Source organism: Martes martes, assembly GCF_963455335.1.
Source record: "Martes martes genome assembly, chromosome: 4".
In the NCBI taxonomy this organism is placed as follows: Eukaryota; Metazoa; Chordata; class Mammalia; order Carnivora; family Mustelidae; genus Martes; species Martes martes.
Genome location: NC_137891.1, coordinates 171360443 through 171376448, shown reverse-complemented (window position 1 = coordinate 171376448; position 16006 = coordinate 171360443). Strand labels below are relative to the sequence as shown.

General features: G+C 52.3%; 1 protein-coding gene across 3 annotated transcripts in view; it reads left to right on the top strand.

The window, feature by feature from the left end:
- WDTC1 (WD and tetratricopeptide repeats 1) overlaps positions 1-15605 on the top strand; it is a 65729-nt gene extending 50124 nt beyond the window's left edge. For 2 of the 3 annotated variants that reach the window (XM_080800149.1, XM_080800151.1), the window contains 10 exons: positions 1097-1279; positions 2022-2116; positions 2528-2643; positions 4029-4104; positions 4703-4811; positions 5975-6148; positions 9208-9443; positions 10917-11097; positions 11985-12177; positions 13604-15605. In XM_080800149.1, coding sequence (XP_080656275.1) covers positions 1097-1279; positions 2022-2116; positions 2528-2643; positions 4029-4104; positions 4703-4811; positions 5975-6148; positions 9208-9443; positions 10917-11097; positions 11985-12177; positions 13604-13801 — 1561 coding nt within the window. In that variant the 3' untranslated portion in view covers positions 13802-15605. The remainder of the gene's footprint in view (positions 1-1096; positions 1280-2021; positions 2117-2527; positions 2644-4028; positions 4105-4702; positions 4812-5974; positions 6149-9207; positions 9444-10916; positions 11098-11984; positions 12178-13603) is intronic. The other variant, XM_080800150.1, reaches the window with a different exon arrangement.
- Positions 15606-16006: the final 401 nt, after the last annotated feature.

Here is a 16006-nt window from a genome sequence, read left to right as displayed (position 1 = left end):
CACGGGCACATCCTCCCCATTCTCTGTGCCTGTGTAGCGGCAGCACAGCAGTCCTCCAAACTGCAGTGAGGTTGGTGCTGCTGCCGGGGATGTCTGACATGACCTTTAACCTGAGAGGGACTCAGGCTTGTCTTGATGCTAAGTGTTTCTTTTTTTTTTTTTTAAGATTTTATTTATTTATTCGACAAAGATCACAAGTAGGCAGAGAGGCAGGCAGAGAGAGGAGGAAGCAGGCATCCCATGGAGCAGAGAGCCCGATGCAGGGCTCCATCCCAGGACTCCGGGATCAAGACCTGAGCTGAAAGTAGAGGCCCCAACCCACTGAGCCACCCAGGTGCCCCTAAGTGTTTCTAGATCGCTCTTAGGTGACCTCTAGATTCTCCTTTCAGTCACCTCCATACTTCTTCATTTCCTGTAAGAAATTAGATTAAAAGTGGAGTTAAGGAGCGGAGCCAGGTGGTTAAAGGCTGTCTCCCCAGCTCTGCACTATCCCAGCTTCACATTTACTGGCAGTATCATCCCAGACAGGCTGTTTAGCTGCCTTCAGCCTCAGTGTTCTAATGGTACCTGGGAATGGCATGAGGATTTAATTAGATAATCCATGTACAACATTTACAGATAGTACTGGACACAAAGCAGTTTCTCATTTTTAGTAATCAGTAGTAATAGTACTTAATAGTAATATCACTGATACCTATAAAAGACAAACAAAAAACGTTACAGTAGTATTTACCGTAAATAGTTACATAAAGAATAAAATAGATTGTATGAGAAGCCTATTTCAGGTGCCTGGCCCATCGTGACCACTCGGGAAATGGGAATGGTTTTTCAGGGTGCCTGGCTGGCTAACTCAGAGGAGCGTGCTACTCTTGATCTCAGGGTCCTGAGTTCAAGCCCCACACTGGGTGTAGAGATTACTTAAAAATAAAATCTTTCAAAAAAAAAAAAAAAAGAAATAGGAGTGGTTTTTGACATTCTTATTATTTAGGAACAGGTCAGAGCTGCTCCCAGTCCCTTTGTATAACAAGGCCTTAGCTTCTCCCCTGCCTCACAGGAGGACCCAACCCCCATCCCCTAACGCTGTCCTCTCTCACAGCCAGTATGACCTTCGGGAGAACAGCAAACACTCGGAGGTGCTGATTGACCTGACAGAGTACTGTGGCCAGCTGGTGGAGGCCAAGTGCCTCACCGTCAACCCCCAGGACAACAACTGCCTGGCAGTAGGGGCCAGTGGGCCCTTTGTGAGGCTCTATGACATTCGCATGATTCATAACCACAGGTATGAATAGCTCGGCCTCCCATGGCCAGGTCCCTGGGAACCTGCTGCCCCTTTCCCTCATTGCCATGCCCTCTGCTTTTTGAGATGGGTTTTTAAATTCTTGTGATTTTTTTTTAATGTAATCCATGTCTATTTTGTAAAATATGGAAAATATAATGAAAAAACTACCCATAATCCACCACCTGAAACAAATCACTGTGTATAATATTTTCTGCTTATTCTCTTACTATGAGTATTTGTGCAGAGTTATAATCTTATACGTGTAATTCTTTTTTGTACATTTAATTTTATTATTTTTTAAACAAATGTATAATATACTTAGAACCTCCACCTAAGTCCCAGACCTGAGCAGCTCTGCCAGCCTGGGTTTTCAGTCAACTCCTGGGACAGGCACAGGGGTGTCTGGCCTACTAGACTTTCATTTGTGGGTTTGGGCGACCACTGCTGCTCCTCATACACTACATGACGTGGAGTGGACCTTGAACCTTAACTCCATCATCTGTAAAATGAGAATAATAGGGTGGTCATGAGGACCAAGACAATGGATAGGACCTACTTGTAAAGCACTGTAATGTGTATGGCCATGACTGTCTAGTTGATGAAACTTTGGGGTTGCTCAGGTAAGGAAGAAAGGTATCTCCTTTCAGAGGTAAAAATTTAGGTTTTCCTCTAGGGAGTGTGATCTCGACTAGCCAAGGGTAGTTCTAGGGGTTATAACCTATGTGGTTTGCCTTCCCACCAGGAAGAGCATGAAGCAGAGCCCTTCGGCAGGTGTCCACACCTTCTGTGACCGGCAGAAGCCCCTTCCGGATGGTGCCGCCCAGTATTACGTAGCAGGTAGGGCTCAGTCCAGCTCTGGCCCCACATTCTTGGCTGGGAGCTAACTCTGTCTGGGGTGGTACAGGGAGATAGCATGGCATGGTGGTCAAGAGAAAGGGTTTTAGAGTAAGGCAGATGTGGGCTTTAATCCTGACTGCCACTGACCAGCCATCCTGTGACCTTTGGCAAAGTATTTACCCTTGATGAGTCTTAATTCCTTTTCCATAAAATGGCATTGTAATGATGAAATGAAATAAAGTATATAAAGCAGTTAGCCTAGTGCATATAGTGAGTGCTCAACACTTGCAGCTGCTTTTATGATGAAGGTAATTGCTACCATTATTGATATGATTGACTTCACACAACTCCCTGCCCCTCTAGGGGAAGACGGGGAGCTTCACATTAGGTTAACTGAGCTGCTCCCCACAGGTCACCTGCCCGTGAAGCTGCCTGATTACAACAACCGTCTGAGAGTGTTGGTTGCCACCTATGTGACCTTCAGCCCCAATGGCACAGAGCTGCTGGTCAACATGGGAGGGGAGCAGGTATGTATGGCTGCCCAAGGTAGCTCTGCCCCCCTTCACCCCACAGTCAGCAGCCAGGGCTTAACACCTCACTTCCACTGCCATGAGGCAGACAAGCAGCAGCAGCCTTTATAGTGAAATGTAGGAGCAACCTGGCATCACTGGAATTCCCAGAGAGGTGCCCTGGTCTTGGCTTTTTCTGAAGCTTTAGAACTGATGGACCGGTCTTCAAATGCTGGCCTTCTGTGTACAGGGATTTTGGACTGTGAGGGTCTTCATTCTTCTGAGCCTCGGTTTCCTCATCATCCATTTTCCTAGGAGGAAACCCTGGGGCTCGGAGTCGGGCTGTAGGAGTGTTCCTTGGTAATGGCAGGCTACTAACCCTTCTCTTTGCATGTTCTCAGTCAGGATATTTAGTAAGCCTTGCTTAAATCCATTTATTCTACAAATACTGAGCACTTACTCTGGGACTAGCATTATTATAAACATGAAGAAGACAAAGTTGAAATACGATCCAGCCCAGGTTGACAGGATACATGACAGGTGAAGCAGTTGATGAACAAGGCAAGACTGATTATGTACCAGAGAACTGGGATGGAGAACTGGTCCTGGCTTCAGATTGCTGAGCCATCACCTGGCCTGAAGGTAGCATTAGGATGAATAGTGAGGCAGTGTAGCAGAGTGGCTTAGAGCCAGACAGACTTGGTTTTGGGTCTTGGCTGTGCCACATACTACTTTTATGGCCGTGGGTAAATAAAGGCTCAACCCATATTTCTTTGTAAAGGGGGTGACAATAATAGTACTTCTTGGGGCACCTGGCTGACTCTGTCAGAAGAGCATGCAACTTTTGATCCCTGGGGCTGTGAGTTCAGAGTCCTGTGTTGGGTATGGAGATAACTAAAAACAATAAACTAAAAAAATAATAGTACCTCTTTATGAGGTGGTTTCTAGGATGAAATGAGGTAAGTCATATAAAACATTTAGCCGAGTTCCTAAAGCAAAGTAAGAATTGAAAAAACATTAAATAATAATAGATAATTTTATGTTCACTGAGAGAAGTAAGTATCAGTGATGCTTTGGGCAAATTGCTTCCCTTCTCTGAGGTTTCAGTTTTCCCATCTATAAAATGAGAAATTTGGCTTTGTGACCTCAGAGGACCTTTCCAACTTAAACACGTGATTCTAATTAATGGCGGTGTTTTAAGCAGTCCACCCTCGGGACTGGGAACTGGGAAGATGTTCCTGTCTGAGGTTTGTTCCGTAGAACACCTCCTGGCCTTGCTGGATGGCTCCCTACTCAACACTCACTGTGTTCCTGAGAGCCATCAAGCCACCAAGGCCTTGCTTCTGGCCGGCCACTTTCTTACCTCACAGCCTCCGTCTCTTTTCTTGACCCTTCCACTGTAGGTCTATTTGTTTGACCTGACTTACAAGCAGCGGCCGTACACCTTTCTCTTGCCTAGAAAATGCCACTCCTCAGGGGGTAAGTTCTCTCTTGGGGTAGGGTTATCTCTGCTGGGGAGCTTGAGCATTTGCCACTTCTGCTGAGAAAGCTGCCCCTTCCCTTGTGCTGTGGCTGTGCCCCAAAAGGACTAGATTCTCTGAAAGAATGCTCTGTGTACAGTAAGAAGGAAGAGAACAGTAGGTCAGAGATACCTTCCCTCTGAAAAAGCACTTTCCGTGGCTTGTCTCTTGAGAACCTCAAGTAGTTGCCCTTCCTTTCTCATCCTGGGTCAGTCTCCTCACTGACTCTTTCCTGGGGCCTGCAGTTGATTTAGGCACCTCTACAAGTCCCGTTCTCCCCCCACACACAAACACCCTGCCCCACATTCCCCCAAATCCCACCTAAGGGTAATACCAAGTTGAAGCTATGTCCCTCTCCAACCAGCAGAGGGCGCACAGGCTTTTCTTTATGCACTTGCCTGCCTGTGTCAAAACTTGCTTTCTGGGAAGGGGTCTCACCCCAGGAGGATGGCCCACAGTGGAACCATCAGATCCTGTGATGGAAGCTGGAGGGCTGCTGAGGAGCAATGGGGAACTCCTCCTGAGCTGTTGCTGTTCTTTCTCTCCATCCCTGCCAGAAGTTCAGAATGGCAAGATGTCCACCAATGGTGTATCCAACGGCGTGTCCAATGGCCTGCACCTTCATAGCAATGGCTTCCGGCTGCCTGAGAGTAGGGGACATGTCAGGTGAGGCCAGTCTGACTTGTCCAGCCCTTCCAGTCCCAATTACACCTTATGGTACCTTACAGTATAATTGGAGGGATATAATCGGAGGGAAGAGCATGTCTTGTAAACCTTCCATCCAGGTACATACTTCCAAGTCTGGGGACTGGGGCAAGGGATATAATGGAGTAATGGAGTATTTCTGGATGTGGCTAGTGGTTCCAATACTGCTCCTACGTGGTAGGATTCCAGTCATGCTCAGACTGAAGCTACAGTCCCTTGGTATCCGAAGCTGGGTCAGGACCCAGGGATCAGCTGTCTCTTAGTACTGAGCTCTCTCTCAAAGGTGTTCTACATAGATGTTCTTCCCCCATTATATTTTTCTTTGTCCCATACTATCTTTTGGCCTCTATTCACTACCAGGCCCAGTGCTGGGCTTTGGTATAGAGGTGTTCAAAGCCTCTAAACTTTGAGAGAAACCGAAGTCTCTATAGAGAGATACATGGGAGGAACTTGGGTGGTCACAAGGTTCAGCTCAGTGTGGAGGTGGGTGGTTAGCTACTGTCATACCCAGGAGTTTGATTAAGAATTGCCTTTGGGGAGCACCTGGGTGGCTCAACCAGTTAGGCATCCAGCTCTTGATTTCAGCTCAGGTCATGCTCTCAGGCTCATGAAATTGAGCCCCCTGTCAAACTCCACACTAATGCACAAGTTGGCTTGAGATTCTCTTCTTTCCCTCTGCCCGCTCCCCACTCGCGCATGCAAGCTCACATACTCGCACCCTCTAATAAATAGAATCAAATTGAATCACCTTTGGGGTGCCTGGCTGGCTTAGTCAGTGGAACATGCAGCTCTTGATCTTGGGGTCATGAGTTTGAGCCCTGTGTTGGGGGCATAGAGTTTACTTAGAGTTTACTTCTAAAAAAGAGAGAGAGAGTTGCCTTTTACCTGTCCATGACAGCTTCATTTCTGTTCCTCTTATTTTTTTCACTGGTTCAGAGTATCGGGACTTCTGCCCATTACCTATTGCAGTAACCTAGGCCACGGATGGAAGTGCTCCCCTCTTCTAAATGACAGTGCAGATCCCAGGGACCAAGAAAATAATAGGTGGCCCTCAGGCTACAGACTTCCTGAGAGGCTGCTCTGACCTTCTTTGGCTGGCCTAACTTGGCTCTCCTTCCCTGTAGCCCCCAGGTAGAGCTGCCCCCATACTTGGAGCGCGTGAAGCAGCAAGCCAACGAGGCCTTTGCCTGCCAGCAGTGGACCCAAGCCATTCAGCTTTACAGCAAGGCTGTGCAGAGGGCCCCTCACAATGCCATGCTCTACGGGAACCGAGCTGCTGCCTACATGAAGCGCAAGTGGTGAGCGGACCTTAGGATGGGGGATGAAGGCAGGGGGCCTGATGGAGCCAAGTTGCTGAGGCCTCCAGGGAAAGTGGCAGTGGCATCCCACTGCCTCTTAGGGCTCCTTAGCCCCAGGCTGCTTCTCCCCACCTCCAGACTGGAAGTCAGGAATTCTCAAGCACCAAGGAAGGTCACAGTGAAATAGTTTTGTTAAGTAGTGGTGTTTTGTTATAAAGTGATGTGGCCACTGGATAAGTAGGACTTGAGAGATTGATTAATCCCAACTGTTGGATCATTGTGCCTTGAATTGGGACTATGAAGGAGCAGTGGAATTTTTGCTACACAGGAAAGAGGCATTTGGTGAATTCAGTTGGTATCTGTCTGAAATGATTCTGCAGCTCCTTGACCTTGGGGCTTGCTTTTCTATGCTCTTAGACCATTGGACTAAGCACAAACAAGATACCAGAGATCTGAAGCTGGCTGTGGGTCATGTTGGGTCATAGTGGCTGGTGGTAAAGGGGTGGGGTCCATATCCTGAAGAACCTGCTATCTTTGGAGACCATCAGGGCTCCCAGCCCTTCTGCCTGCAGCACCAGCAGGCAAGCAGGCCCCATCCCCCAGCCGGGGCCAGGACTGGAGATGGATAGAGCTGGGCCCACAGCCATTTCTGCTCCGTCTGGCATCCGTCGGCTCTGCCCAGACAGACAGGCCAGCTGGTGTGCCATCGTCTGGCTGCAACAAGGCAGGCCAGAGAGGGAAGCTTAAGAAACCCACCCAAGTTAACAGGATGGTAGATGGGGGTTTGGGAAGATGCTACCCCATTGGCCTTAGCTCAGGTGTCAAGAGTTTGCCAAAGACTCAGATGGTAACCTGACTGAGGAGGTGATGGTTTGGGGGCCATCCTGAGGTATTTGGCCTCTGTGTCCCAAGAGCTGGGTAGAATATGCAGTGTCCTCATCCAGGCTTTAGACTGAGAGCTGTTTCACTCTTGCATTCTTGCTAAGAGAGGCTGATAAAGCCCTTGACATGTTCTTTGAACTCCTACTATGCACTAGATACCAGGGACACAAAGTTCTTCACTTTGAGTTCCTGTGCTCCAGAGTCCCCAGCTTCTGGACAGAGGACAAAGACATGATCATGGTTCTCATTGTCAAAGAGTCAGGAAGCAATGAGTCTTTGCGTGGCTGTGGGCTGTGGGCACTAAGAAAAGTTAAGTCACTTCATCTGGGGTCAGGGAAGTGTCAGGAAGATGAGGTGTCTGATGGGCTTTAAGTGTGGGCAGACTTAGGCAAGGAAATGAAAAGGAGGAGGGGATTATGGGGGAAGGACATTCCCAGGGAGATGGTGCGAACAAAGGCGTGGGGGTGGGGGACTGACTGAAGAGCTTGTTTGCAGAACAACAAATCCATTTGGCTGGAGCAGAGGGTTCTGGAAGGGACTGGCAGGAGATGAGTCTGTGAGGTAGCCTGGGGCCGGCCTGGGAAGGACTTGGAATGCAGAGCGGTGGCTGTTTTGGCCTGGATTCAGTGGGGTGATGGGCAGCTACTGAAGGGTTCTGAGCAGGAGAGGGATGTGCTGAGGGCTGTCCTTTCAGGGAGATTGATCTGGCAGTGAGTCTGGTGGATGGGTGAACCCTAGGGCCAGCCTACTCTCTCCCCATCCCCACATGCCTGCCAGTGACCCCAGAATGTCGCATTCTGTCCCAGGCCAGTCTCTCCAGGGCTGCCATCTGCTCCTGGATGCAGTGGGAGCTGTCACCCTCTGGCTCCTGGTTGGTCTCTGGCTCTCTCCAGGAGCTCTGAGGGGCACTTTGCAGGTGGTAATTGGGTTTCCAAACAGTGCCTGCTCCTTCATCACAGCCAGTCGTTCTGACGCAGGCCATGCCTTCAAAGCACTCTGTCCCCTGCCCGCTCCCACGCTGGTGAGCTGCTTGTTCCCCATCTGAGCCTGGCTGTTGCAGGGGCTGGATGCTCCCTCTGAGTGCTGTAGGAGAGGAGGGTCAGGAGGACATTTCCCCTGTCGGGCCTGCTTTGACCCTATGCAGGAGGGTTGTGAGCTGTGCCTTGGTAGAAAGAGCATCAGTTCTGGGAAATGCTGCTTGTCACAGTTGAGTCCTAGGCCCGTCTCAGCCCAGCAGGAAAAAGGGGGGGGGGTGGCGGGAAGGCTACTAAAGGAGAAGTCCTGTGACCTGTCTGGATCTCTAAACGACAGGTGGGAATAGATGAGAGGTACTGGAGGAGTGTATCCTATATTCTGGCACAGGGTGGGAGAGCAGGGGACTTCCTTAAGACCCCTCCCTTCTTGCTGTCCCCCTGAAAACTGAAAACCATCCCCACTTCCCTTCATCCATGCTTTGGGAGGTTGAAGTAGTGAGTGGGGATGATTTGGAGTTCCTGGCGTGCACACCCCCCTTCGCCATCAGCTTCCAGAGAGCTGACTCTGCCAGTCTGTCAGGCCCCATCCTTCAGCCCCGGGAGGTAGAGGCCACAGCTGCTGTGGATCAGTCAGCCAGGACAGAGGGGGGTCTGGCTGAGGGCTTGCTGCCTGCTGGTCAGACCCTGAGTCCCCAGCCTGGCACTTCTGGCTTCCCCAGACCGCCGAACTGTCCTTGAGGGCCCCCTGCCTTGGCCAGGGCTTTGAAGACCAGCCGGGGGGATTTGAGGAGGTAGTTGGAGGAAGAGAGAAGGAGGGCTTGGGGAGCCTGAAGTGGGCAAGATGCCAGGCCTTCTGCTGCAGAGCCGCAGGGGCCTGGGGAGAGCCAGTGCGCAGTTGCACTCTGTGCCCAGCAGAGGGCAGCCTGACACTGTTTTTTCTTTCACACATGCGCGCACCCTGGTGCGCGCACACTATCCCTCCATCCCCCACCAAGACTTCAGGGTTCCTGACTCATCTCCTTAACATACTCTGTCTCCCTGGGAGCAGGGTCTGGGCTGAGCCAGGGTTCTTTTCGTTTACAAGCACCCTCGCCCTGAGATCTGTCAGAGGTGGGCTGAGATGGTCTACCTCAGAGGAGACTGGGTGGACTCCTTGCTTGCCACGCGGTCCTACCTCTAAGCCACACTCCCCTGCCTTCCCAGGGATGGTGACCACTACGATGCCCTGAGAGACTGCCTCAAGGCCATCTCCCTAAACCCGTGCCACCTGAAGGCACACTTCCGCCTGGCCCGCTGCCTCTTTGAGCTCAAGTACGTGGCTGAGGCCCTGGAGTGCCTGGATGACTTCAAAGGGAAGTTCCCGGAGCAGGCCCACAGCAGCGCTTGTGACGCATTGGGCCGCGACATCACGGCAGCCCTCTTCTCCAAAAATGACGGTGGTGAGTGGGCACTGAGGAGGGGTTGCTGTTACTTTGAGGTCCTCTGTGACATGCTGGAGAAGACATGGTTCTGAGATTAGAGAGGCCTGGATTCTTAGGCTGATTCAGAAATCATGTGAGGTTGGGACACTCACTTGGTCTCTTTGAGACTCAGTTTCCCCATCTGTAAAGGGGGAATGATAGCACCTCCCATTTAGGGTTTCTCTTGAGGATTAGCAATAGTATGTTTAAAGCACCTGGCTTAATGCCTAGGACTCAGGACAGGAGGAAACTGAGCCCAGTCAGGCCGTCCGCATAGCTCCAGCTGGGCCTTCTCACCTGCTCACAGAGACAGGGTCTTAGCTTTTCCATTGGACATCTGAGTAAGAGGCAGCAGTGGGGGGTTGTACTCCTTCCAGTTTGGCTGCTTGCAGCAGAGGCAGCAGTGGAGGGCAGTGGAAATGCCTCATGCATGCAGCTCTGCCGCGTGGTAACCATGTGACCTAAGGTAACGCACAGCCTCTCTGACCCCACTGCCTTGCCTCTACAGAGCTCATTTGAAGCTCTGTCCAGCTCTGCTCAGTATCATTGGAGAGCGAGCTGGGTATTTGTGGTGAAACTCACTGGAGGCAGACATGGACCTTCACCTCTCTCCTATGCAGTTTACTAACCACGTGACTGATGCATTGTTTGAGTAGTTATCCAGCATCTACCACATGCTAGGCACTGTGCTGGGTTGTGGGTATACAGCTGTGGACAAGTCAGATGGGATTCGTAGAGTTTACAGCCCTAGTAAAGGAACCAAGCAATGAAGGAGAAACAATGTGATGAGTACCATGGGGGGCTGATATGGTACAGGTTCCTGGGGCAGGGCTTAATGTCAGGCTAGGGTTCTAGAGGAAGAGACATTTAATCTGAGATCTCAGGGATGGGGAAGAAGAGGTAACTAGATAAAAAGTATACCTGTGGGAGGTAAAGATTTCTGGCCTAGGAACCAGCACATGCAAAGGCCCTGAGGCAGGCAGAATCAAGGCACTTTTAAGGCACTGAGAAAACTGTTGTGATTTTACCCAAGGCACTGAACTGATCAGTGCCTCGTTTGGGATCTATAACTTGTCTTCCAGTGAGGATGGGCTTGGACTTTACTCCTTTCAGAGCTGTGGGTCTACTTAGAAATATAATCCCTTCAAGTCTCTCAGTAGTGCTTCACCTTCCCCTCCCTGCCTCTTATCTCCACAGAAACAGACTGTGGGCCTGTGTATCCTTGGGTCTTCCAGACATTGTTCTGGGACCTGAGCAAAGGCCCTTCTAGCATCAAGGGTTAGGTCCAAAAATGCTTCTTCCTCACAGTCATTCCCAGCTTTTGAGGGTAGGGGTAGAGGCAGGTAGCCCTACATTGTCAGCACTTGAGCTGAAAACAGGGCCAGGGGTAGAGACAAGGTAGGGGAGGGAAAAGGAGGACAGGTCTCACCTTTCCTTGCTCTCTGCCCCTAGAGGAGAAGAAGGGAGCCGGCGGTGGTGGCGGTGGCCCTGTCCGCCTCCGCAGTACGAGCCGCAAGGACTCCATTTCGGAGGATGAGATGGTGCTGCGGGAGCGAAGCTACGACTACCAGTTCCGCTATTGCGGCCACTGCAACACCACCACGGATATCAAGGAGGCCAATTTCTTTGGCAGGTCCGAGGCCCTGAAGAGGAGGAGGGCATAGCCCGGTTGGCAGCAGGAGACTGGGGCGGGGGGGGGGGGGCATAATGCTTTCAGAAAAGTCTCAAATCCCAGTTCTGCCTCTCTATCCTTGACCAAATGGCTTCACCTCTGTGGGCCTGTCTCTTCATCTATAAAATGAAACCAGCCATCCCCACACATGGGGCCATAATGAGGATTTGTGAGGTAATCCACAGAGCATCCAGCATGGGGTCTGGACTCTGCCTTTATCCCCTGCCTCCTCTCCCTCTGTCTCCATGTGCCAGAGCTTGGTCTTGATGTGGATGCTTAGAGCTTCCCTCTGCTGGGTTATGAGGCCAGAGCCCTCAGAAGCTGGCAGTCTTGACACACTTGTATTCTCAGAACTGTGCCTCTGGTACTGAGGGACATAGCCCATGTCTCAGACCCCGTCACCCCCAACCCTCCTTTGTATATGGTATACTTTCTTTGGGTAAGTGAAACCCTTGAGTGTTGAGAGTCTCTCCGTCAAGATCCCCTCTTAAGTGTCAGTAGTGTGTAAGGGGGTTGTGGACCCGGGAAGCGAGGACTGCTGGGGAAGGCTTAGACAAGAGTGTTCCCAGAGATCGAAGAGATGCAAGATTGATCCTGCACCCAGGAAGCTTGTAACATGTGTTGAGGGAGAGTATCTTGGAGGCACCCAAGCAGTCCCTGATCTTAAGCTTAATAGCTGGGCAGCAACTAAGGCTCTGCAGTATGGAGAGGATTGCCGTGTGTGGGAGTTCTGAGTCAAGTGAAGACCCCAGAGTTCCCTCCTCCCCTTGCCCTAAGCCATACAACCTCTACTTGAGGCTGTAGGGCAGTACCCCACCTGACCTCCCTGCCCTTTGCCCCTCTGCCAGCAACGCTCAGTACATCGTCAGTGGCTCTGACGATGGCTCCTTCTTCATCTGGGAAAAGGAGACCACCAACCTGGTCCGCGTGCTCCAAGGGGACGAGTCCATCGTCAACTGTCTGCAGCCACACCCCAGCTACTGCTTCCTGGCCACCAGCGGCATTGACCCTGTTGTGCGGCTCTGGAACCCCCGGCCAGAGGTGAGGGTTGGAGAAAATGGCCAAAACTGGACAGGGACAAAGGTTGGGCTGGACCCTGTGCGAGGCCTCCGGCTGAGCCTGGGAGGATTGGGGAGGGAAATGAGTCATTTGGAGATGGAAGCCGCTAGGATGAGTGAACTCCTACCTGAGGGCCCAGCACTGTGTCAAGGTGGGAGCCATCAATTCCTCAGAGTGAGTGCCAGATGCAGTAGGCAGTTCCAGGGGGAAGAGTAGGCACCTGCCTTCTCGAGGCACATCGCTGAGCAAGCTGAGAGGGTGAGACTCCCATACAGGAAACAGTAACCAAGGACAGGGTGCAGGAGGCCAGGAGGAAACCAGAGCAGCTCCAGTGCCACCTCATGAGAACAGTCCCTCAGGGGCTCCCTAGGGACCTCATATACCACTGTGTTGTGTCCCCCAGAAGCTGGACAAAAGCCATTCCCTTGGTTACATGGGAAGTATGCAGGCTTTGGAATCTTGGTGAGCCTAAGTTTGAATCCTGGTCCCCTCACTCACTGCCTAAGGGACTTAACCATCTCTGGCCCAGGTTTTTATCTGTACATTGGAATGGGTATGACAGCACCACCTCAAAAGGTTGCTTTAAGGATAAAGAAGTGATGCCTGTGAAGTGTCCAGTCCACAGGGACACTTGGGAGGATGTGGTCCCCTCCACTCCCAGGGTGGGTAGCCAGGCAGGCTGGCCTGAGGCCTCCCCTGCCCTCCACCCCACTTCCCTCCCCTTTCTAGCCAGCAAAACAGAAGTCAAGTGGTATATCTCATTACAGAGGCAATTTACTGTGAATTTTAAAGAGAACCCTACAGGCCTCTACCATGAGGGGAGAGGAAAAGAAGGATAAAGGAAGGGTTGTTGGGAGTGATGACAGAAGAGTAGGATGGGGGTTGTTGTCTGCTCCCCCTGCCCTGGGTATCTAGTAGGTGTGCCCAATGGACCCTGGTGTGAGTCCTCCCACATATATCCATGTATGGGCCCCCCATGTATATAACCCCATGTGGTAAGCCCCACCATTTCCTGTATGGGGCACCGCCAATATGTACCCCAATAGGGGTATGCCCCCCACCCCAGTGTGTATCCCAGCATGTGCACCTCTATATATATCTCAGTGTATTGTGTCCCCTCCTAGTGTGTACTACCAGACGGGCCCTGTATGTATAACCCCACATGGCGTGTCTCCCTCACATCTGTATCCTGGTGAGCATGGGTCCTGTACGTATCCCCATATGTGTGTTCCCTGACATCCGCATCTACACAGGAGTATAGGTACAGCCCCATGTACATCTCTTGGTGTGTCCAGCCACCTCTACGTATACCGCCCCATCTGTGTGTGTGTGTGTGTGTGTGTGTGTGTGTGTTTGCCAACCTCCCCCACACACCTCTCTCCTGGTGCTATGTGTGCCTTCCCCACAGAGCGAAGACCTCACAGGCCGAGTTGTGGAGGACATGGAGGGTGCTTCCCAGGCCAACCAGCGGCGCATGAACGCCGACCCACTGGAGGTGATGCTGCTCAACATGGGCTACCGGATCACAGGCCTGAGCAGTGGGGGTGCAGGGGCCTCTGATGACGAGGACAGCTCCGAGGGCCAGGTTCAGTGCCGGCCCAGCTAGACCCTCCAAGCTCTGGTCCCCGGCCCCTGCTACTGGCTGGACCCTTCACCATGGGCAGGAGGTCAGGGGGTTCTGTTTTGGTTTGTCTTCCCCCCTCCCCCCATTTTTTTCATTTCCCTGTTTTGTTTGTTAGTTTGGCATTGGGGGTGGGGGGTTGCTACAACTCGCTGGCTTTCAGACTTTGGGGCAGATTGCCCCTTGACTGGCCCCAGCTCTGAGCAGAAGAGCAGGAGGGGAAGCCCCTCCAGACACCACCCACCTCCCATGTCCCTGGAGGGCTCTGGCCCGCCTCAGATTGGGAGGCAAGGGCCAAAGCTGTCTTCGAGGACTGCCCTACACTTCAGTTGGCGGCAGGAAGGGGAGTGGAATTCCAGTCCGTAAGGGCTAGCCTTGACCTGTTGCCACTCTTGCTCCTGCGGGCAAGGCTAGCTCCTCTGTGGCTTCAGGGAAGGTTCTGAAAAAGGATGGGGTCCCACCCTCCCTCCAGAGCCACCATGTCAGGGTGGAAGCCGAAGGAAGGTGGGAGTCCTGCAGTAGGCAAGGCCAGGCCCCTGCCTGGGCAGGAGAGTGTCCTCGCCCTTCTCCCAGTGCTGGCTCCAGACCCTGCGCCTGCGCTCACTGGCCACCTCCGGGGCTTAGCCTCTCCCAAGGGCCCTGGCAGAGGGTGGGGCACCACGCCATAGCCTTCTGCACTGCACTATGACCACTCCCACTCCCCTTTCTGGGGGCTCCTTGGCCTCACTGTGACCTTTCTGCCAGAGCTCCCAGCCAGGCCTACTCTGCTGAGGTGGCACTCCCTGCTAAGGGCCCTTTCTGCCCTTCCTCCCACCCCACATGCTGAGCCGCCACAAAGACCAAAGAAGTGATGGCTTTTCTCTGTCCCCCTGCTGCTCTGGGGGGAGGGGGGTGGATCTCCTGAGCCACTCAGATGGGAAAATCCCTAACTTGGCCCCCTCCCTCCTCAGCAGCCCCAAGCTTAACACTGGACAGCAGTCACCCCACCACTCACCAAGCCGCTCTCTGCCCCCTTGGCTCTCAGCTGGGAGCTGCTCCTGACAGTTGCTCAGCCTTCCTCCCCTTCTCCCTCCTTCTCCCCTCAGTGCTTACTTGGCTCCAGCCCTCCAGCTGCAGCCTCTGGGGAGCAGCAGCCTCCCTTCTTCCCTCCCTCCGTCCTTCCCTCCCTCCGCCTGGTCTCTGCCAGGTGCCTCCTCTCAGTCAGGCTTCCGAGCAGCCCTGGAGACAGGAGGGCCATGTTAAAAGCTTTTTCACAGTTTTAAGAAGACAGGGGGGGTGAGGATAGTGGTGGGGGGTCTGGCACCATCTCGTCATTGCTTTAATCCCAGCAACACAGGTGGCAGCTTCTCCCCCCTCCTCCCCACCCAGTCCCTCTCCCACCCCTCTCTTCTAGCTTGGTAATGAAGTATATTTATTGGTGAAGGAAACAGCTGCTGCTGCTTTTCCTGCTGCTGGGACTTGCTCCCCTGTCTCTTCTCCATGACCTTTCTCGAGCCAGGGAGGGGAAAGCAGGAGTACTGGGGCTGGGCCCTGGGGCCCAAGGACCAGCAGGGGCCCCTTTTGCTTTCCTGTGTTCGAGCCACCTGCCATTTCCTCTCTGCCTCCTGCCCGCCCGTCCTGTGTCCCCCATCAGCCCCCCGCCCTCCCGCCCCGCCTGCCCAGCCTGGGCCCTGCAGTGTGGAGAGACACATAAGCCTTACTGTCCTCTGGGGGCAGGAGCCGAGCCTTTTTGTTGCTCCGCTCCCAGGAGAGTGAGGGTGACGCAATTGATTAAAACCATTTTGTTCTAGGTGTGGCTGCTGGCATTTGTGGGGTGCAAATGGGTCTTAGAACCAAAGTGAGGGTACCTGATCCTCACCTCTGTAGCTATGTGACTTTGAGTAACCACACCTCTGCTGGGTAGAATGAGGCCTGCCTTGGAGGATCCGTGTGAGCAGTGGCCTCCCAGCACAGCGAGGCTGAGTGCAGCAGCGCCTGGCCCCAGTGCCTGTGAATTGCAATAATCAGCTTTCACTCTCCAAGCTGTTTTCTCATCTCTAAAATAAGGAGGTTGAAGTCTTAGTGGCTTTTCAGACTTCTAAAATCAACCCAAACAAGAAATACACATTTTACATTGTGACCCAAGATACCCATGCTTATTTGTGTGTATATAATGAACATAAGCTTTACACAATAATATTTACCGTTGCT